Consider the following 23,302-nt stretch of genomic DNA (forward strand, 5'->3'; position numbering starts at 1 on the left):
GTACTTCTGTACTCCATCGCCTTTGCTACTGTTAATTTCTGCCCTCTACAACTTCTTTTTGTATGTTTTTGTTGTCACTGTTTAAATTTGGTTTTATTGTTTTTTGGTAGAGCTTTTATTTGTGGTTTTGCTTTGTTTTGTTCTTTGTATCTGTTTGGAAAACCCCCTTTAGTAATTCCTGGAGTGGGGGTTTTCTAATGACAAATTCCCTCATCTTTTATGTATCTGTGAATGTTTTTATTTCTCCTTTGTATTTGAAGGAAAGCTTTGATGGGTATAGTATTCTTGGCTGAAAGTTCCTCTTTCAGGACTTTATATATTTGGGTCCACTCTCTTCTAGCTTATAGAATTTCTGTTGAGAAATCCGATGATAATCTAATGGGCCTTCCTTTATATGTTGTGTTCTTCTTTTCCCTGGCTGCCTTGAGAATTTTTTCTTTGTCATTGGTTTGTGCCAATTTCATTATGATGTGCCTTGGAGTAGGTTTGTTGGGGTTAAGAAAACTGGGAGTTCTGTTTGCTTCTTGAATTGGAGGCTTTACTTCTTTCCACAGGCTTGGGAAGTTCTCATCTATTATTTGTTTGAATATGTTCTCCATTACATTTTCTCTCTCTTCTCCCTCTGATATACCTATTATTCTTATGTTATTTTTTTTGATGGAGTCAGACAATTCCTCTAGGGCTTTCTTATTTTTTTAAATTTTTGAGTCTCTTTCTTTTTCTCTCTGTTGTGCCTCAAGTTGCTTGTCTTCTATTTCACTAATCCTACCTTCTATCTGGCCTGTTCTATTAGCTAAGGTTGTTACCTTGTTTTTCAGCTCATGAATTGAGTTTTTCATCTCGGTTTGATTTGTTTTTATAATTTCAATTTTATTGGTAATATATTCTTTGTGTTAGTTGAATTGTCTTCTGAGCTCCCTAAATTGCCTTTTTGTGTTTCTTGTATATCTCTGAGTATTTTTAGGATTTCTACTTTAAATTCTCTGTCATTTAGCTCCAAGTTTTTCAATATATTAAATTTTTTCTCCATAGATTTTTCCTCATGTATCTGTGCTACTTCTCTGTTCTTTGTATCAATAATATTTTATTTTATTTTCCTTAAAGGCATCTGTGGTTCTGTTGATAGTACTAATAAGAATAAAAAATAAAAAGTTGCCTGACCAGGCGGTGGCGCAGTGAATAGAGTATCGAACTGAAATGCGGAGGACCCAGGTTCGAGACCCTGAGGTCACCACCTTGAGCACGGGCTCGTCTGGTTTGAGCAAAGCTTACCAGCTTGGACCCAAGGTCGCTGCCTGGAGCAAGGGGTTACTCGGTCTGCTGAAGGCCTACGGTCAAGGCACATATGAGAAAGCAATCAATGAACAACTAAGGTGTTGCAATGCCCAACGAAAAACTAATAATTGATGCTTCTCATCTCTCCTTTTCTGTCTGTCTGTCCCTGTCAATCCCTCTCTCTGACTCTCTCTGTGTCTGAAAAAATAAAAAATAAAAAAATAAAAAGTTAAAAAAATAAAAAATAAATTATTATTTCCCTTTTTATCCCACTTTTTTCCTCTCCCCTCCTTCTTGTGAAAATCTTGTTTTAAACTGTGAATTATATTGTGTGAAATAGAACAAACAGTACCTACAATAGAGGGCCTGCATTGGGGAAAAGTGATAAAGGGGCAAAAAAGGGGGTATGGACCCACAAAATGCAAAAAAGGAAAAAATTTGGGTCAAGAATAAAATTATTAGCTTTTAGGTGATGGTTAACTAAGAGATAAAATGAGAGGAATAAGAGGGAAACTGAAAAAATGGAAAAAAAAATTAAAAATTACTATTGTATTCAGTGGAACTAAAACTAGATGAAATGGAGAGCCAGGGTTGGGAGCACTGTTAGTGAGTTTAAAAAACAAAGTAAAATACTTCCAAAGCACCACAAAGAAAAATTTGAGTCCCAAATAATATAATTTGTTCGTGATTGAGGATTGAATGAGAGGAAAAGTAAAGGAGAAAAGAAGAAACTAATATAGAGGGAGAAAAAAAGAAAGAGGAAAACACAAAAAGAAGAAAAAAAGATCAAAAGGAGTGAGAGAGAAAGAGTTAAGTGTTTTGGAGTGCAACCCTCATAGAGAGAAAGGAAGAAGAAAGAAAAGATAATGGGAGATGTAACACTTATGGGTAGTGTTGTTCAAGGAGAGGAGAGAGTAAGACTGGCAAAGAATTAAACAACCAAATTGGAAGAGGAAAAAATAATCAAGACATGAAGATAAGAGAAACAAATGAACAAATATAATAAAATAGGATAGGCTGTAAAGTCTGTGGATTATTCTTGATTTTTTTTTTCCTGAAGCTAGAAACCAGGAGAGACAGTCAGACAGACTCCCGCAAGCGCCAGACCCGGATCCACTCAGCACGCCCACCAGGGGGCGACGCTCTGCCCCTCTGGGGCATTGCTCTGTTGCAACCAGAGCCACTATAGCACCTGGGGCAGAGGCCAAGGAGCCATACCCAGCGCCCGGGCCATCTTTGCTCCAATGGAGCCTTGGCTGCAGGAGGGGAAGAGAGAGACAGAGAGGAAGGAGAGGGGGAGGGGTAGAGAAGCAGATGGGCGCTTCTCCTGTGTGCCCTGGCTGGGAATTGAACCCGGGACTTCTGCACGCCAGGCCGATGCTCTACCACTGAGCCAACCGGCCAGGGCTATTCTTGATTTTGAGAGGTCATCTTCTTGCTCTTTCTTTTCTCTCCCTCTTCCTGGTCGGTGACTCTGTACCCCAGGTTCTGCCCCTGTGGCACATTTAGGTAGAGGTTTGCAGTTGATAAATCTCTATGGCAATGTCATATATTGGGCTTCAGTTTCATTGGCAGTTGAGGCTAATTAGCACTTGCAGACTCTAACAAAGAGATAGTTCGTTTTCCCTGAACCTCTCTCCTAGTCTTTCCTCCCTGAATTAGCAGCCTGATGATCCAGCTATGGGGTTGCTGCTGCCTCTGCCTGGAGAGTAAGAGGCTCAAAGAGCTGGCAAATCGTCACTCTATTCCTACTCAGTGCAGGGCTCTGGGTAAGGCTCAATCAGTCAGAGCTGCTCGCATAATCAGGCAGGGCTGGGAGCCAATTGTTTTCAAGGTGCCTTTCTGTGTGCCTCTAGGCATGTCCTGAATGCCTCAGCACTCTGTGGTACCCCTTTCCCCAGGCTTTTGGCACTTTGTAACCTGTTTTGGCTGGGTAGAAGATGCCCTATTCACTGTTTGCAAAGCAGGAAGACTTACAAGCTGCCAAATCCCTCTTTTTAACATATAGCCCTGAGTAAGCAAGCTCTGCTAATCAGAGGTTGCTCCCACCCCTATGTGCATAGCATGACAAGAGGTACTAAAGAATATCTCCCCTCTTGTCTTAGATTGCTGACCTGAAAGAGATCTTGTCAGTTAGGGTCGCATACATCAGTTGGGAGGCGAGCAGACTGTGGGTTAATCTAATCCTTCAAAGGTCTGTTAGCTTGTATGGCTGGGTGAGGTGCCCCACCCTCCTGGAGAAGATCAAGCGTAGGGAATCTCGTTTTCATGCACCACTCTTCAGGGCACAGGTCAGTGACACTGAGACTCCAGTTACAGCCCATGCAAAGGCCTCTGACTCTTCCCCTCTGTCCAGGAACATGGGCGCCCACTCCCAGGGGAATCTCTCACCCACTATCCGCACTCGCCGACCAGGATATCTGGCCAGCTGCCTCTCGCCCTGGATGAGGCTCCCTCACCACCAGGGGAAGTTCAAGTGTAGGGAATTTCAGTCCTGCTCACTTCTCTCGCACTGCTTTTCAGGGTGCAGGGGCAACCCTGAGACTCCGGTTTTGGCTCACACAAAGGCTTCTGACTCTGCCCCTCTGTCTGGGAACATGGGCGCCCACTCCTGAGACTCTAGGAGGGATCTTTTGCACACTATCTGCGCGCACTGACCAGGAGATCGGGGTGGATGGCTACTTGTTTTTCTTTGTCTGGATTTGGTGCAAGCGTTAGCTTGTGTTTACTGTGTTTCCACAAGCACAGTTTTCCTCGGCTTGGATGTCTGTGCCACAGCTTGCTTCAGATATTTGTGCCACAGCCTGGTTCTATTCACACCCTATGCCCACCTCAGTTCCTATACTCTCAGTTCCCAGTGAAAGCAGCCCTTATTGAGGTTAGTGAGGAAGGCGGAGTGTTTTTTCCTCTGTCTTATTTCCTTCGGGGTTGATTATATATTTAGTCAATTTTTTACTCAATCATACCTTTGCATTTAGTGTGGAACTGCTGGAGGCTCCAAGGATAGATTTTTCTGTCTCATTGAAGATCTTGTGGAATTTTGGGGGAGATTTATCGGTATCGCTCCTTATGGCGCCATTTCTCTGACGTCACTCTCAGCCTCTCGGTAACTTTTTTTTTTTTAGCTTTAACACTAAAGAATGTCCCATGACAGAAATATTGGTAAATTGGACTTCATTAAGGTAAAAAAAAATTTTTTTCTAAAATACATTGTTAAGAGAATAAAAAGACAAGTCACACACTGGAAGATATTTTTAAAACACATATCTAATAAAGGACTAATAATTAAAATATTCAAAAAAAACTCTCAAAACTTAAGAAAAAGAACAACTCAATAAATAGGCAAAAGATTTAAACAGCCACCTCAACAAGGAAGATATACAGATGGCAAATAAGCTTATGAAAAGATACTGAACATCATATTATCAGTAGGAATTGTAAATTAAAACAACTAGATATCATTACATAACTATTAAAATGGCTAAGACACAAAGCATTGAGAACACCAAATAAAGCCAATATATTAGGCAACCGAAATTCTCATTCATTGCTCTCAGGGATGAAATATTATACAGCTAGTTTAACTCTTTGGCAATTTCCTACAAACTAAACATACACTTACTATAATATCCATGAATCGTGCTCATTGGTGTTTACCCAAATACATTGAAAAAAAAATATGTCCAATTAAAAAATCTGAGGCCCTGGCCAGTTGCTCAGTGGTAGAGTGTCGGCCTGGCCTGCAGAAGTCCTGGGTTCGATTCCCGGCCAGGTCACACAGGAGAAGCGCCCATCTGCTTCTCCACCCCTCCCCCTCTCCTTCCTCTCTATCTCTCTCTTCCCCTCCCGCAGCCAAAGCTCCATTGGAGCAAAGATGGCCCAGGTGCTGGGGATGGCTCCTTGGCCTCTGCCCCAGGCGCTGGAGTGGCTCTGGTCACGGCCCCCTGGTGGGCAGAGTGTCGCCCCCTGGTGGGTGTGCCGGGTGGATCCTGGTCAGGCGCATGCGGGAGTCTGTCTGTCTCTCCGTTTCTAGCTTCAGAAAAATAAAAAAAAAAGAAAAGAAAATCTGCACATGAATGTTTATAGCAGAATTATACACAATTGCCAAAACTTGGAAGCAGCTGAGATATCCTTCAATAAGTAAATGGATAAACACAATCGGACAGTAGACTACTCAGTGATAAAAGAACTGACTTATCAAGCCATGAATCTGAAAAGTATATTGCCAAGTGAATGAAGCTTTCTTTGGAATACAAATACATTAATTAGTTCATATAGTTTTAAAAATAGTAAATTAAAGTGATCTTTTTTCTTTTTTTTGTATTTTTCTGAAGCTAGAAACGTGGAGAGATAGTCAGACAAGACTCCCGCATGCGCCTGACCGGGATCCACCCGGCACGCCCACCAGGGGGCGATGCTCTGCCCACCAGGGGGCGATGCTCTGCCCCTCTGGGGCGTCGCTCTGTTGCGACCAGAGCCGCTCCAGTGCCTGGGGCAGAGGCCAAGGAGCCATCCCCAGCGCCCGGGCCATCTTTGCTCCAATGGAGCCTCGGCTGCGGGAGGAGAAGAGAGAGACAGAGAGGAAGGAGAGGGGGAGGGGTGGAGAAGCAGATTGGCGCTTCTCCTGTGTGCCCTGGCCGGGAATCGAACCCAGGACTTCTGCACGCCAGGCCGACGCTCTACCACTGAGCCAACCGGCCAGGGCTAAAGTGATCTTTTTTCAATAGTCATAAAGAAAAAAAGCATATGTTCATGTGAATGAAACTAAACAGAAAAGGCTATACATTGCATTAATCCAACTCTATGACATTCTGGAAAAGGCAAAACTATGGAGCAGTGAAAGATCATCAGTTAGCAGGCGTTCAGGGGGAAGAAGAGTGAGATTAATAGATGGAGGACAGGAGATTTTTAGGGCAGTGAAACTGTTCTGTATGACACAACAATGATGGATACACGTCATTATATATTTGTACAAACCTATAAAATGTAAACACAAACAGTGAACTCTAATGTACTCTGGGCTATAGTAATGTATCAATGTTTGGTCATCCATTGTAACAAATGTACTGCACTAATGCAAGATATCTGCTTAAAATAGTGTATGTGCCGAGGGGAAGTGATGAGAAGGTACATGAGAACTCTGTATTTTCCATTCAACTTATCTGTAAATATAAAATGTTTTTAAAAATAAAGTCTATTAATATTTTTAAAAGAACATGGTAAAGCTAGAAATTAAAAAAAATATTCTATGTCATAACTTAATGTGAAATATTAAGTAAACAATGCTTTTACAGAATTCTATATACAAATTCAAACAATAATCACCCAAATCATCTACTTAATCTTTTGGGCTTCACAGAGGCAGGCAATAAAAGGCAGAAAATCACTCTTCAATGGATTTGCAAATTGTACACGGTATAAATCAGAACGAAGACTCCAAGATAAAATATGCTCATTTGTGAAGTCGATTGAAAAAAAAATAAAATCATAACACTACTTTGTTCTTGAATCGCAGAGGTAGTCTTTTGAGCCTCTCCCAGACAGCTGTGTATTCCGAGAAAAAAGTAAATGATGATAATGATTAATTCCAAAGATGAGTGTTTCATTATTCGGTCATTTAAATACTTTTGAAAGGTATCTTAATTTGGAAAAAAATGTGGCAATATACCAGTGCTTCTATTCAAGACCTTCTAGGGGAAAATTAAAAAAATACTACTTCCGACTGTTTTCTGGGTTTGCATCATGATATTTTTTATACTGCAATTTAAAATAAAACAATTACAAATAATCTTAAAACCTAAACTATTGCTTTTAAAAATTTTAGTTCATTTCCTTTATGAGTTGTTCAAGTTAATATTTTTATTAATCAATGCCAAAGAAAGCTGTCTTGGATTAATTTATTGATATTATTACTACAACAAAAAATCCACAGCTCAAATACAAAAAAAAAAATTATGAAAACAAAACTAGACAAACAAAAACAATAACTTTAACAAACCTTATAAAAAATTATAACAAATTATCACAAATTTGAGAGTAAGCTTGAATATTTATCATATCTTTTATTACTATAGTAACAAAATGCTTTAACTGGTTGATACTTGTTAAATTGTGGAAATATTTATATATAACATCCAATATAGTTGCACTACCAATTATGAAAGAATTCAGAGCACTGTCTAGTCTACACTCAAATTTTTTTAATTGAAATTGAACACTTTTGAAATGAAACTTCTAAAACCCAAATCCCAAAGCTGATTACAATTTTTTCTTTGTAGAAAAAGAGAAGGAAATCTTATAACCTTACACTGTACAATATTTAGGTGAATCAAAGATATAAACACTGAAGTCCTCCTACCTTAACATAGCATTTTTCCCATCACTTCTTGTACACCAAACCTGTCGGGTTTGATAACCTATCTCTATGTCCCAAGGCTTGGCATGGTGATGCGACTTGTAACTTTGATGTCTAAAGGTGACTTGCTCCTTTGAATCAGAGCTAAAATCCAGAACAGTTCTTCCGCTTAGGTTAATTTCCTTAAGATGAGGCAGTCTGCATTTACTCCACGGCCCAACTTTAAGGCTAAAAGCATATTCCTCTTCCCCCAGAGGACAGGAAATGGGAGCATCACAGATTCTTGACTCAGTCAGGTTGGGACACTGAGAACCTCCATAGAGAGGCGGAGCAATGGCCAAGCGAGTTCGGTGCTGCAGTTGCTTGCCACATCCCGTACTACACTTGGACCATTGTGAGAACTCAGATACAACACAATCCCGGGGGCAAGGAATGAGGCAAGCTTGTTCTATGGGGGGTTGAGGGGAAAAATGTTCACAGATTTCATTTACAACCACAGTTCTGTTCAACTTCTGAATGCAGCGCACAGTCCGGTGCTGCAGCCCATGCTGAGCCGTCACACACTCGGCAGCCCGAGGCTTGGCTTGGCCTAGGGAAGTAGGAGCAAGCACACAGTGGTGCCAGTCAGAAACCTCCCAATGGAAGAGGTCGTTGTGCCAGTCACAGACTCGAAAGCAGCTTCTTTCCTTTGGAGGCCTACTGTTCTCATCACAGTTAGAGAGGTGTGCTGTCCAACCTTCCAAGTGGAAGCACCACAGTGTGCGAGTCTGGACTCCTCCAGGCCCACAGTCTCCTGCACACCTTCCCCAGGGTCCTACAGGCAGAAAAATAGGTACAAGTTAATCAGAAACTCCAGGCCACCATCCACACAGAAACGCGGCAATTTGCACGCCTTCCCAACACAACCAGTGTGAAATCATGGCTTTTGGTGGGCAATATAATTTAGTGGTTAAGAATACGGTCTCTCCATGAGTTGACTTTCATATAATCTGCACTTTATTGCTCACCAGCAATGTAAACTCGGATGAATTACTTCAAATTTCTAAGCCTTAGTTTTATTAACTACACAGGGAGAAAATAAAAGGCACTGACTTACAGAGCTGTTCTGAGGACCAATGATATAATGGCGTGCCAAGCAGAAAACACACACTTAAATGATTGGAGTCATTGTAATTATTGTATTCCAAAGACTATATATCTAATTTAATATTAATACTTTCTAGTTAGGCATTGTTTCATCAGGAAGAAAAGCACTAAATCCAGGTATTAATAAAGTGAGATTTTTCATGTTTTCAATTCTTATGCTAATATCCCACATAGTTCAGAAGAGAAATATGTTATTTAAAGATAACCTGCCAATTTAGTACTGTAAACATATTTTCATTTTCTAAGTAGCTGTCCTTAATTTTGTTTTTTGCTTGCAAAGTACATTGCATAAAAAAAGAAAAAATCTGATCTAGTGGATAAAAGTTGGGTAAAAAGGAATTCACACTGAATTGCCTATGGAAGCTCTGCTCCCATAACCCTTGAAATATGCCTGTTTTGATTATTGATAGGGATTGACTCCAAGTAAAACTTCCAACATTACATTGTAATATGCCAGATCTTTAAATTAATGAATTGGTTCTTGTGGGAAAGAGTCAAAGAAATGGACTGATGAAAGACCTGCCCATTGATGTTTCTCATATGTTTTGTATCTAATCTATAGATATACCAGCTGGCTTGTCCAGAGGCTAATAATATATCTTTTCACAAGGACTCCAAGTAATCCCATTTTGTGTCAAAATATATTTCTCCCTTTCAGTGCACCTAAATATTCAATAATTAAAACATTTATTAGCTGAACCATGTAACCTTTGCCCTATACTAAGATTGTGATCATCATAAAAGCAATTCATACCCTGAGAAATGTTTTAATTTACACAGGTGAGAGAGAGAAGATACAATCTTTCTTTCTCCAAATCTGATCAAACATCCAAAATGCCCCTTAATTACTTCATGGAATATATTTTCATGCACATCTATTACATTTCTAGGAACAGTACATGTATACACAGTCACATGCATTTAACAAGCACATCATAAGTGACCCCAGAGAAATGGGTATTAACATTTGGGGCCATATGCTGCAATGAGAACAATAGTTAGAGGTTCAAATGTACACCGTCATTCCAGTTCTTCTCACAACCGGGCTCTGGATATGTAAACCTAGTATGCGAGGCAATACCATGCAGAGCCATAGTTTCAATGATTTGTTACTCTATGAGAAAGATGAACAAAGAAAATACGTTCTCTTCTTTTAGGATTTCCATGCTAGAGTCTCTTCTTGCTGAAATGGGCAGGGGAGGTTCACTGAAGGAAATCAACTCTTACTCACCAATGCCCTTGGGTTTGCATGTACTTTCCCAAACATGTCGTCCCAGCATTGTGCATGGTCCAGGAAACCAAAAGGGGAAGTGGTGTTCTTGGCACAAACTGATTAAATCAACTGCACTCAAGTCTCATGACCTCCTTTTAGATTACCCACAATTTTAAACTTTGTATATTGAGATGTTCATTGTTACATAAAAGATACTTTCAAACTTTTGTGTGTGTGTGTGGGAGAGACAGAGAGAGTCAGAGAGAGGGACAGATCGGAACCGACAGACAGGAAGGGAGAGAGATGAGAAACATCAATTCTTTGTTGTGGTTCCTTAGTTGTTCATTGATTGATTTCTCATATGTGCCTTGATTGGGGGGGGGGGGGTGGCTACAGCAGACCGAGTGACCCCTTGCTCAAGCCAGTGACCTTGGGTCCAACCTGGTGAGCTTTGCTCAAACCAAATGAGCTCGTGCTCAAGCTTGCGACCACGGGGTCTTGAATCTGGGTCCTTCACATCCCAGTCCAACTCTCTATCCACAGTGCCACCACCTGGTCAGGCTACTTTCAAACTTAATACCATATTTCCCCATGTATAAGATGCTCCCATGTATAAGGCACACCTTAATTTTGGAGCCTGAAATTTGAAAAAAAGTGTATTATATAAAGTTACTGAACTCAAGTTTTATTCATCATAAAATTCATACAACTCTTCATCCACATGAAAAAGTGGAAAATGCAAATAAAAAAATCTACAACCACTGTATAAGATGCACCCAGATTTTAGACCCTAAATTTTTCAAAAAAAGTGCATCTTATACCTGGGGAAATACAGTATGTCCAGACGTTGTGGAGCAATTTCAGTTTAATATGCCATCCCATGTCCATCATGCCAGACTGTGCATGCAAATTTGCATTATTACAGGAAAAAAAAAAGATCACATAGTTACTTGGTAAAAAAATATTTCAAAGAACAATTATTGCGGCAAATTTTTATAATCTAAAATCAGCCTTGAATGTTATAAAACAGTTATTGGATAAAATTAAAAGAACCTTTTTTATAAAGCACTGGGTTTTAAAATAATGGCTGTCAATTATCTATATTTGTTTACATATGAAATATACATAATTTTTTATTTAGGATTTTGTGTGTGTGTGTGAAGGTTAAAGTTTCTAAGAACAAAAAAATTGAGTAATTTCTAAATAATCTTGAAATGTTAATATTAAATTTAATTCACCTAGGACATTTTATAAAGTGGTCCATATTCTTATATTTAAAGTATTTAATTAACACATTTCTTATTATTAAATGTTTTTATTATAAGTTTTTCATCTACTTTCAATATTCAGAGGGTAGCTCATTTTAGTTATTTGAAATCATAATATATTAAACATTATAAATTACTATTCTTTCCCTAGCTTTCTCATCCTCCATCTATACAGAATTTTACCAACCAGAAATTGTTTTCCTAGATCAATGGAGACAAAAGATAACTATCTAGAAATAATCCCTTGTCACTGGCTCAGTAGATAGAGTATTAGCCTGGTGTATGGACGTCCTGGGTTCGAATCCTGGTCAGGGTACATAGGAGAAGTCTCTTTCTCCACCTTCTATCCTTCGTCCCCTCCCACAGCTAGCACATCAGCCTTAGGTGCTAAAAATAGATCAGCACTAGAGCATTGGCCCCTGACAGATATGTTGGGTGGCTCCCTGTCAGGGCACATGCAGGAGTCGTCTCACTATCTCCCGTCCTTTTGTAAAAGAAAGAAATAAAGCGAAAGAAAAGAAAAGAAAGGAAGGAAGGAAGGAAGGAAGGAAGGAAGGAAGGAAGGAAGGAAGGAAGGAAGGAAGAAGGGAAGGAGGGAAGGAGGGAGGGAGGGAGGGAGGGAGGGAGGAAGGAAGGAAGGAAGGAAGGAAGGAAGGAAGGAAGGAAGGAAGGAAGGAAGGAAGGAAGGAAGGAAAAGTGAGGGGAGGGGAGGGATGGGAAGGGAAGGGAAGGGAAGATAAAAAGAAAAGACAAGAAAGAAATAATTACAGCCATTTATTGAGGGCTAGCAGTGGTGTGTATACTTGGCTGGTACCAGGGGACTGTTAAATATTTAGGAATTTTACCAGGCGGCTGTTAAATTGTTCACTGTTGGAAATTGGCCATGGTGGGAGGATTTTTACCACACTACAAATCAAGGCAAATTAAGATAAAAACAAAACAAAACAAAACAGTGAGCCACTAATGATTTGCCAAACACCTTCCTCTCTTCTTTCCTTCCTGTTTTTGTTAAGTCTCCTGGGATGGGGCTAGCAGCACATTTTATCCTTGGGCAAAATGAACCTAAGAAAAGTTACAAAGCACTGCCAAGAGTACATAGTCAGCATGTGGTCAACTAGAAGGGGACTCCAGGCCTGTTGTCTCCTAGCATAGGCTTTTGCCCTACAGGTGAAAAGAGCCCTTTCCAGGTTGTACCTTGGTACATGTGATCCTAAAATCACAGGCAGATTTGTTAGTAGCTTAGCTATAATCTCTTCTATTTGCTAGCTAACATTCTTTTGAATATGAGTAGAGCAAATAATCAATGTGGTAATGTAAACAATGATTTCCCCTCTTGGCCCTTGAAGTTTAGGATAGCAGCTCTTGCACAATAAGATACATGCATGGGGTGGGGGGAGGGGAGGGGCACAAAGAAAACCAGTTAGAAGGTAATGGAAGACAATTTGACTTTGGGTGATGGGAATGCAACATAATCAAATTCAAAATAATCTGGAGATGTTTTCTCTGAACATATGTACCCTGATTTATCAATGTCACCCCATTAAAATTAATAAAAAAACAGATACATGCATGTTTGTACACATTAGTCAGTACATTTAGAAAAGCACAGTCGATGGAGAATAGTTTCTCCTTATGTTAAAGCAAACAACAACAAAACCATGTAGATAACAAGCAAATGTAAAGTGTATTGTGTTTGCTTGGACTAAATGAAAAACAAATTGCAAGCAACATGTATGAGATGGAGAGAAATCTCTCAGCAATTGACCTATAATAATTTTCAGTTTTCGGGCATGGAGAGAAAATGTGTTCCGTGATTTATTCAGTTTGTTTGGTCATGAACTTTAAACACACACAATAGTGAAAATCACACGGCCCTGAGGGATTCTGCTATTTCAGAAAACATGCCTATTAAAGGGAAATGTGACCTACAATTTGAGGAATCTTACATCTCTTGCTCAAGTTCAGAAATAAAAACATATGAAAACTTTGTACAGTTGTTTGAAGAAAAAGAGAATCACCTTTAAATGTGTATGTATATAAAATAGAATTACATTCAGAATATATATCTGAGATAAATAATCTAAAGAAAATATAAAATAAACTTCTGTTTTTAAACGTCAATCATTTTATATTTCTTAATTGAAATCAGGTTTCAAGTAATAAAAATAAAACAAAATTTAGAACAATTTAAGAATTTAAAGATTACAGACATAATAAGGCTCTAAAACTCATACGGTGTTACATTTATAGAAAACATTTCAATGATATAATAAGAATAGCAAGTCTGTAATTATATACTTGGATCAACATTATGTAAAAATCATCATCCACCTACAGCTTACTATGCTTTCTGTGAGACAGACACAGTTACCCTGGAATAAAGTGTTACATATTTTAAGGCATGTCAGTTTCAATTAACAGGTTAAAATTCTAGTGTAGAAGTAAATTATTTGCACTGGTGAACTCTTAGGTCACATTCCCATTTAAGATTGTGATTTCTCTCTTTTTTCTGCCAGTGTTTCTGCAGAAAGTGCAAATACCTGAATGCTCTAATGTAATATTCCTTTAGAAGCAGATATGTGCTGGCTAATTTTATTTTCTTAATTAAGTTATCTTTAACTTGATTAGTTTAGATGAATGTATCCCCCAATCTGATCATTAATTTAAGACAACCTGCTGGATGCCTGAATTTTAGGTGTGGTATTCACTAAGATGCCTGAAAAAATAAAATAAAGTAAAAAGAGTTCTAGAGGACAAGACAGCAGAGAGAATGAACCGACTCCCTTTAGCTTCTGCACAGTTCTAGCCACTGTTTGAGGCAGCAATCCTGGTGTAATACCATCTATGCCAAGGGTCCCCAAACTTTTTACACAGGGGGCCAGTTTACTGTCCCTTAGACCATTGGAGGGCCAAACTATAAAAAAAACTATGAACAAATCCCTATGCACACTGCACATATCTTATTTTAAAGTAAAAAACAAAATGGGAACAAATACAATATTTAAAATAAAGAACAAGTAAATTTAAATCAACCAACTGACCAGTATTTCAATGGGAACTATGCTCCTCTCACTGACCACCAATGAAACAGGTGCCCCTTCTGGAAGTGCGGCGGGGGCCGGATAAATGGCCTCAGGGGGCCACATGTGGCCCGCGGGCCGTAGTTTGGGGACCCCTGATCTATGCAGTAGGAAGAGATGTTTGCTTTATTCTTCATTTTTAACCACAGCTTTTATTATCCTGACATTGCTTTATTTTTAAGTTCAGTGAAGGAGTTGAAGAACGACATAAATGCCAATGCAGAGCTTAAGTATTTTAAAAAATTATTTGTAGATCATTACTACATCAAAGCACTCGTAAATCTCAGTTACCAAATACAAGATCAAACAACATAGTCTTATTGATAAGATGCTTCACCTCCAAGAAACAGCTTGAAATTTATGTGGTAACTTTTCAAAGAGCTTTCATATCAACCATGAGTTAATGGAAATTATATCTCCATTGCATAGTGGATGGACAATTATCTAAGAAATCACACTTTCTAAAATCCATCAAAGAACCCAAAGACTAAAAAAAAAAGTGTTGTCTGAGAATTCACTTATTAAAATAACAATTATTAATTACCTGCTACTTGAAAGGTAATGTGTTAGACTCTGGGAATATATAAATGAACAAGACATTAAATATCACTCAAAATCTGTGCACTAGATGGAATGCCAATTTGCTCATGAAGAGAACTCTTGGTCCCTGCTTCAGGCCTATTTATACTTACTTTATACACAGGATTAACAGTCTAATGCTTTGACATCCTGGAGCCCATTAGATCTAACACCATAAACTTGAAACTGGGAGAGAGGGCCAGAGACAGGTATGCCGACAGCAGCCTGAAGAGATGACAGTTTCCAAGACTACATTTCTAAATCTATCATGATAATTAAAAACCTTCACTAGCAGATGACACACAAAGCCACACAATATTTACTCAAGTCCCAGAGAAAACATGTTTGTTAGAGCCATTAGTGAGTTATGCATCAGATCAATAGAAATACAACATAGAAAATGTAACAACCTAGAAAAAATGTTAAATGAGAAGGAATTCAAATCCTAATGTATTTTATTAAAAAAAATCCCATTGCATTTTTATAGGAACCACAAATATCCTTTATTAATTTTAAAACTATGTCCAAAACACATTTGTGATCTGAAGGATATGTATGCTAAAATATTCCAACAGTTCTCTTTTAAAACATTTAACAGCAACAATTACAAGTTTCCAGATATAACTTTCATTTTCATAGGTATAAAGATTTACTTTTGAAGACATTTCAGGATTCCATGTGAGCACATGACAGCATTTGGACTACTATATTTAACTCCAAAGCAAGCACAAGCATTAGTGCTCGTATCCCAGACTCCTTCTGTGATTATGGTTTTGTGTGACACCTAACAGCATGTTCTCAGTTCATTTCATCATTGTGGACAGATACCTCTGAATAAAAAGCAAAGCCTCTCTGTTACTTATCACTCATGACTACCGATTATTAGTTGCCAGTGGCTAGAACATCCGTTAAAAGTATTCTGTCAGCAAAGCAGAGTAGAGATATAGCTGAACAACTCATCAGTTAATGTGAATACCACAGACAAAAAACTACCCTTTAAAATTGTTTATCAATATATTTGGTTTTGGTCCCACTTTCTAAAAATTCTGAAGCCAAAAAGAGACTCTCAAATCTCATATATTTCACTGCATTTCACAAAGTAGATCTTTTCAGATCACTAAAATCTATAAATCCTGTTAACTGCCCACAGTGTGGGAATGAAAGGGAATCTTATAGCCCACATACAGTGTTTCAAGGAGGAAATAAAGCCCAGGTAAATTCAATCACTTGTCGAAAGTCACACAGTCATTCTGAGTACCGACGGGACTGACAATTCCATCCCTGACACCCAGTCCAGTGATGCTTATATCATACCACCCTGGCTCCATCTGAACAGTTCTGAGACTACAAGGGAAGAGTAAGAACTGTCAACAGTTGTAATCCAAGGTGTGGGAGAAGAAAGGCAGGAAAAACAACAAAAAAGTGAAAATTACATAAAAACGCATAAAACACAAGCAGCAAACTGCCAGTTGATGCTGAGATCTTACAGTCTTTTGGACTGGCACCTGAAGCAGAGAGCTGCTGCCAGAGGCCCTTCACAGTGTGGAGGGTGATTCCTCTGCCTTTGCATGCTTAAGAACATGACTGAGCGCCTTGTGCAGGACCATCCAGCAAGGTTCGGGGTTTCTGCACACCAAAGAAGTCTCAGGCTCCAATCAGGAATGATCTGTCTCTAAAATAACAATAGCTATATAAGTAACAGCTGCCATTTTTTTTAAAATACCTACTGTCGTCCCAAGATCTTACATATATTATTGATACTGGTTTGCTTTGCCAGATAAGACCCTCAAAGCATGAAGTCAAAGACCAATCAAGGAGCCCTGAGACTGGAATGTCTCCACAATTCTATCGACTCCTAACCTTTTCCACAACTGCAGTTTAACTGTTTTTAACAGCAATATCTCTTAAGCCAACTAAGCCTTGCAGAGCCCAAAGGTAAAATATACAGTATTTGGAAGGGGTTCCATTCTGAGCATGGCTGGTATGAAGACCCAGAGCCCTGCCCTCCTCTCTGGCCTAAAGCTCCTCGTCCCCGCTCAATGGCCTGGCTCAGGTGCTGGCCCCGGAACTCCTATGGCTCTGATATCTGTCAAGGGATATTTATGGAATATTCTCATCCCATAAATGTGGCTCTACTCAACTGGACTTTACTTACAATAAACTCTTCTGTTAAGCCTTTTATGTTCCCTGGAGAAGTGGAAGAAAATCATTTACGCAGAGGCTGTCTTGGATCAGCTAAGAGGAAAAGGCAATGGAGACTAAGTCAGCAACAGGGAAAAGCTGAGTCGCTCACTATGCTGTTTTGAAGGACTTTCTCCCCTAGCTTATTGACCACCCAGGCAGTGAACACACTTCAGGAGGCCCAGGAATCTGTTTTCTTTATCCTACACAGAAAGCCAATTTAAACTGTGTCCCTGACCATGAAAGAGAAGAAAGAGTGCTAATTCCACAGTGAATAATCAATGTACCGTATTTTGGGCTTGACACTGGAGGCTGGAGCATTGTTGATCAAACGTTTGCTGGAACGGCAGCGGTGTTGTGACCATGCACATAGTCTTTAAAAATGCACAGAGCAAAAGCGCTGGGTGGCGGCCAGTAACAGAACTCCAGAATTAATTTCCCTTAGGATAAAATTTATACTAGAACATATTGGAGATAATATTCTCTTCTCAGTAACTTTGATTTTCTAAGGATTATATGGAGAATATCTGCTTCTCCACACATCTCTCCCTCCAGTAGCAGACATTCATAATGGACAATGAGAGAGAACAAAACATAAGCTGCATTGTGGTGAACAGAACATCTAATCCATCTAATTCCTTTTTCAAAGAAATAATTATTCCTGTGTTGAAAGAGTAATTTAAGACTATTTGAGACACTATTCTTCTGTTCTGAAAAATAATTTCCCAGTTACTGTATTTGGAAAAAAAAAATTTGAGAAACAGCAGTACTATGGTTAAATCACAGTATTTTTTTTTCTATGTAGAAACAACCAAAAATGTATGTATCTTATATAGGCTAATGAGCATCCCAAAGGCTCTGTTTACAAACATCAAGTCCGATCAACCCCCATCAGCTTTCCCTCGCAACACAACCCAACCCAGCCATACTTTTTCATCCCCCCTGCCAACACCCTTGTCCCAGTCACCACTTTCTTTTGTAGAACTGGAAAGAGTAACCTCTAGTCTGGCCTTCCAGAATCTACTGTCCCACCCCACTCCACCCAGGATATCATTCATTTCTCCAGATTGCAGACATATATCTTTGAATAACTAAAATTTGTACCACTTTGGGTGCAGCTTGACATCTATATCACTTCCATACTTAAAGCTCATCAGCAGCTTCCTATTCCTCTCAGAATAAAGAAAAACAAAAAATTTAACAAGATGTGCAAGTGCCTACCCTCTCCGGCCCATTCTACCCCACTGGATTCTGACTGCCTGGGCCACCCACATTCACTCACAGTGAACCCCAGTCGTACTGGCGCCTTGCCGTTCCTCCAGTGCTCCAAGCGTCCTCTCATGCCTGGGCTGCAACATGGCTTGTCCCTCAAGCCAAATCACATGCTGCATCCCCTAGAGCCCAACTTAATTTCTACTCAATCTTCAGATTTTAAGTCCCCACCTTGGGGAACTCTTCCCCAAGCTCTGAGAGTACCTTACTACTCTTTTACAAAGCATTCATCACTCTTGCAATTACAAATCCAATTGTATAATCCATGGTATAATACTTGTCCCTCCCACTTGATTATAAACCACATGATAGCAGAAGCATGTGGGTCCTGTCCACCACTCTATTCCCAGTGCCACCGTCCCTACTGAAGGTGGAACAAACAGCATTGTAGGAAGCAGGGTCATGTCTGACTATAACTAGGAGTAATATCACCACTAGAAACTCATCACACAAATAGGTTGATAGTTCTTCCCCAAAGAGGGGATAAAAAACTTTTTTTAAAATTTCCCTTATGCTTAAAGGAAGAAACCTCCAATATAATGCCCAACAGAATTCTTAAATACTGGCTTTCCCCAAGTTCACTTCTAATGTCAGTATTCTCTCTTTCAACTCTGGGCTCTTCGAGCCAGGCTCCACAAAGTACATGCATTCAGGGAGGGGCGTCCAGGCTTTGAGGTAGCATGTTAATGTACTGAAATACTCAATTCTACAGAAATACCTTTGATCTTAGAGCTCTGATATGAATGCCCTAACTGACACAGCAATTTAACTCAATCAAATGCTTTTTTTTTCCTAATAAAAAGGAAGAATTCAAATAAATAACAATGAAAATCATTCCTATCATCCTGGCCTTCCAATCACAAACTTAAAAACTGATAGGAGATGGAAATCACGGTAGTCAAAGGTTTGTTACGATGTCAGCAGCAGCTGTGGGCAGACTCTGCTCAACACTTCACAACAAGTGAGTCATGCAGTCCTCAACGCAGCTTTGCAGTTTCAAGAACTTCCAGATGCCTTAAGTTTCTTAGATATTTTTAGGAATATTGGTAAAAAGTTTTTTTTTTAAAGTGTGAATGTGATCTCTTTAGAGTTTGTTGACATGATTGCATTTTTATTTTTTAATTAAGTGAGAGACTGGGAGGCAGAGAAACAGACTCTTCATGCACACCAACTGAAATCCACCCCATAAGCCGCATACCAGGGGATGCTCTGCCCATCTGGGGCCATTGCTCAGCAACCTATCTATTTTAGTGCCTGAGGTGAGGCCATGGAGCCATCCTCAGTGCCCAGCGCCAACTTTGCTCCATTGAGCCATGGCCATGGGAGGAAAAGGGAGAAAGAGAAAGAGAAGTAGGAGGGGGAGGCGTTAAGAAGTAGATGGTCATTTCTTCTGTGTGCTCGGACCGGTAATCGAACCTGGGACTTCCACATGCTCGGCTGACAGTCTACCACTGAACCAACCAGCCAGGGCCATGATTACATTTTCATATTCTGAGAAAAACACCAAAGAAAGGAAAGGCCAGAAGGGTGTGCATTAAGGCTGTTGACTTGGACTGCTCCTCACCACAGGAGGAAGCACCAGAGCAAGGGAAACCTGCCAGCATGCAGGCTCCCAGCTAGAACCACGAGCATTCTGTAGAAAATGTCTTCCTGCTCACAGCCCGGCTGGGTGCTGAGTGGTATTGTTTTCTGAAAAGTGCAGTTTGAGTCAGAAACTCAGTACCCACCTATGTGTGGGGTTAGGGAAATGGGAGGAACATGTTTAAGAAGTATGTGTTATTGACAGAAACACAGAGATTTATTCGGAGAAGGTGATGGGAAGGCAATTTTGAAAATGAACGCAGTCTAGCAGGTAGCTGGTTTCTGTGTTGCCAGAAGTTCAGCATTAAGAAGGTTCTGTTGGGTGTTACTGAGGGTGAGGTCCTCCCCAGGCACACATCTACCAGCTCTACACAGAAACCTTCCTCTCTGGCACTTCTCCTGCCTGGAGCAAACTGATCAGAATGGAAAGGGGAGAGGGGAAAGGAAGTGAGAGGGGGTGAGGGAGAGAGAGAAGGGGACAGCCTGGGATGTCCAGGCAGAGGGACTCAAGGTCACTGAGCCCCTCCTAAAAATGCAAGCACTCAGCACAGCGGGAAAGCATCACAAAGGACTGAGAATGGCACACAAGTTCTAGACAGCCACCAGCCAGTCTGTCAGGAATAAGGGTGGTACAAGTGGTGAGCAGTGTGGACTGATGGCTTAAGAAGGATCTCCCCCCCCCCAAAAAAAAGAAGAATCTCCCAGAGAGAGAAACAAGAGACTCTGATGGCAAAGAAAACTCAACATAAATAATTGAAGTAAGTTAAAGATGAATAAAAAAGATTATATTTTTAATACACCTAAATTTAGTTTTAGCTGAGATGGAAACCCACAGCAATAATCACCACTATATTTAATAATTAAAAGGAATGAGAGAAGTAACATTAAATACGTCCCTCATCAGCCCGATGGCTGACAGCCCCACAGGACATTCAAGGCCTCATTCAGTAGTGCACTGGGCAAATCTACCCTCATTACCCTTCGCTCGCTGGGTGAACATGGGGCTGTGGCCTGCAGCCTGTGTCACCTCCTTTTAGCCTCCTCTTGTCCTCCCCACCTCCTCCCTATCCCTTTAATAATTGAAATTTCACAGAGTGCTTTGTGGGTATTCGACCTAAAATGAAAAGAAATTGAAGAAATGTCAATTGAATTATGGGGCAGTTTATATTTACATAATAAAATAGTAATTATTATAAGGTACCATTTATCACTTGATAGACTTCATGCTAGTACACGAATGATTAGAAAAATATACTGAATTTTAACAGCTCCTGAGACAAAGAAGTAACTATACTACCTCCCTCTGCCTTTCCTGGTGGAGTCACCCTCTCATTGGAACTGGACATAGCCTGGGGGGGTGGGGGATTCCACAAATGTGTCCAGTAGAATGACTGCATTCTCTGAGATCAGTACACAGGGAATGACTGTTATTAGGTAAATTTGTGAACAATGCAGAGTTAAAATCTAAAGTTCTCTTTTTTGTAAACTTCTCAAGGTTTTTTTTTTGTTTTTTTGTTTTTTGTACTTTTCTAAAGCTGGAAACGGGGAGGCAGTCAGACAGACTCCCGCATGCGCCTGACCAGGATCCACCTGGTACGCCTACCAGGGGGCGATGCTCTGCCCATCTGGGGCCTCGCTCTGCCCAATCAGAGCCATTGTAGTGCCTGAGGCAGAGGCCACAGAGCCCTCCTCAGCGCCCGGGCAAACTTTGCTCCAATGGAGCCTTGGCTGTGGGAGGGGAAGAGAGAGACAGAGAGGAAGGAGAAGGGGAGGGGTGGAGAAGCAGATGGGTGCTTCTCCTGTATGCCCTGGCCGGGAATCGAACCCGGGACTCCTGCACACTAGGCCGACGCTCTACCACTGAGCCAAACGGCCAGGGCTCTCAAGGTTTTTAATACAGATATGAATCCCTAAGAATTTATTCCTAGGGTGCAAAAGTTTAGACTCCTGTCTCTGTTACTCTTTTACTGGAGGAAAACAAATAAAAAATATTGTACCTGTGTGATGCTTTTCCTTGGTAGATAAGTTAGTTGGTCCTATTTTATTAATCTTAATTAGTACAGATAACATAAAATTAAACATTTTAACTTTAGGATCCACATCATAAATTGAGGTTAAAATACAACTTCCAACCCAAAGCCTATAATTATACCCCTCCCTGGAAACAAGTACGCAAGAACACAAAGGAATGAACACATCAGAATGTCTAAGGTGGGCCACAAGTTCACAAGGAGTAAGATGGATATAAAACACACAGCAGGGACCCACGTGTTTGTTAGGTGCTAGCTGAGTACTTCCAAAGATCAAAGTGCATGGAATAGTGACAAGCCTTAATGTTGGAAAGGCATGAACCAATTCAGAGAAATCATTAGATATGTTACTAATTTACAGCCTAATTAAAAGAGTTTGTGTCTTCTAATCTTAGCTTTTCTATATTTCAAGCATAACTTGTGCTGTGCCAGGTTTTACTCCAGGATAAAACAAGATATACTTTACTGGCCTCACATTAGTGAATTATAGTTATACAATCATCAATTCAAGTTCAGAACACTGCTTTATTGACTAAGTATGTCATGTCAAGAACAGTACATAAATCTGAAATTCTGCAATAATATTAATAAACAGAATTGATTTATATATATTTATAAAATTATATTAACCTTATATTATATATTATATGAAATATATACTGTATATAATATTAATATTATATTAACATATTATATATATTTAATTCTTATATGTTATATATTTAATTATATATTATATATTTATATATGTATATATAAATATATAAATATAAATATATGTTATATAATATATATTATATAAATTTAATTCATATATTATATATTTAATTTAACATATTATATTTATTTATATTGTATTTCTTATACATTGTATACCTTATATATTTTATTATGGATTTATTATTCAGTATATGTAAATATATAATAGTATAACATATTGTATATATACACACATACACATACTTGCATATGTATAGTATGTTACCAGTTGATTCTGTCAACCTCTAGCATATTTCTCTAGTACAGCTTAATAGCCACCTCTAATATACATTGCTTCTATGACAGAAAATATTGCTTTTCTGCATCTCCCATCTATTCCATCCTCAGTACCCTCCAGGAGATTTTCTGCTAGAACTGTCTCCCTCAGTTAAGAACTGTGTTTCTGAATACAAACGTCAGTGTACTGCTTGCTATCCAATATGTAAGACATTTCAGTTCCTGCTCCACACGGAGACCACACAGACCAAACAAAGATATTTCTCAATCAACCACAAAATGATGAATTTACATCCATTGTCATTTTAGAGTGAATTGTCCTTTGT

General features: G+C 39.4%; 1 protein-coding gene across 1 annotated transcript in view; it reads right to left on the reverse strand.

The window, feature by feature from the left end:
• THSD7B (thrombospondin type 1 domain containing 7B) overlaps positions 1 to 23,302 on the reverse strand; it is a 1,096,947-nt gene that overhangs the window by 733,747 nt on the left and 339,898 nt on the right. The window contains exon 3 of the mRNA XM_066232872.1: positions 7,634 to 8,444. Coding sequence (XP_066088969.1) covers positions 7,634 to 8,444 — 811 coding nt within the window. The remainder of the gene's footprint in view (positions 1 to 7,633; positions 8,445 to 23,302) is intronic.

The sequence above is a fragment of the Saccopteryx bilineata genome, chromosome 5 (assembly GCF_036850765.1).
Source record: "Saccopteryx bilineata isolate mSacBil1 chromosome 5, mSacBil1_pri_phased_curated, whole genome shotgun sequence".
In the NCBI taxonomy this organism is placed as follows: Eukaryota; Metazoa; Chordata; class Mammalia; order Chiroptera; family Emballonuridae; genus Saccopteryx; species Saccopteryx bilineata.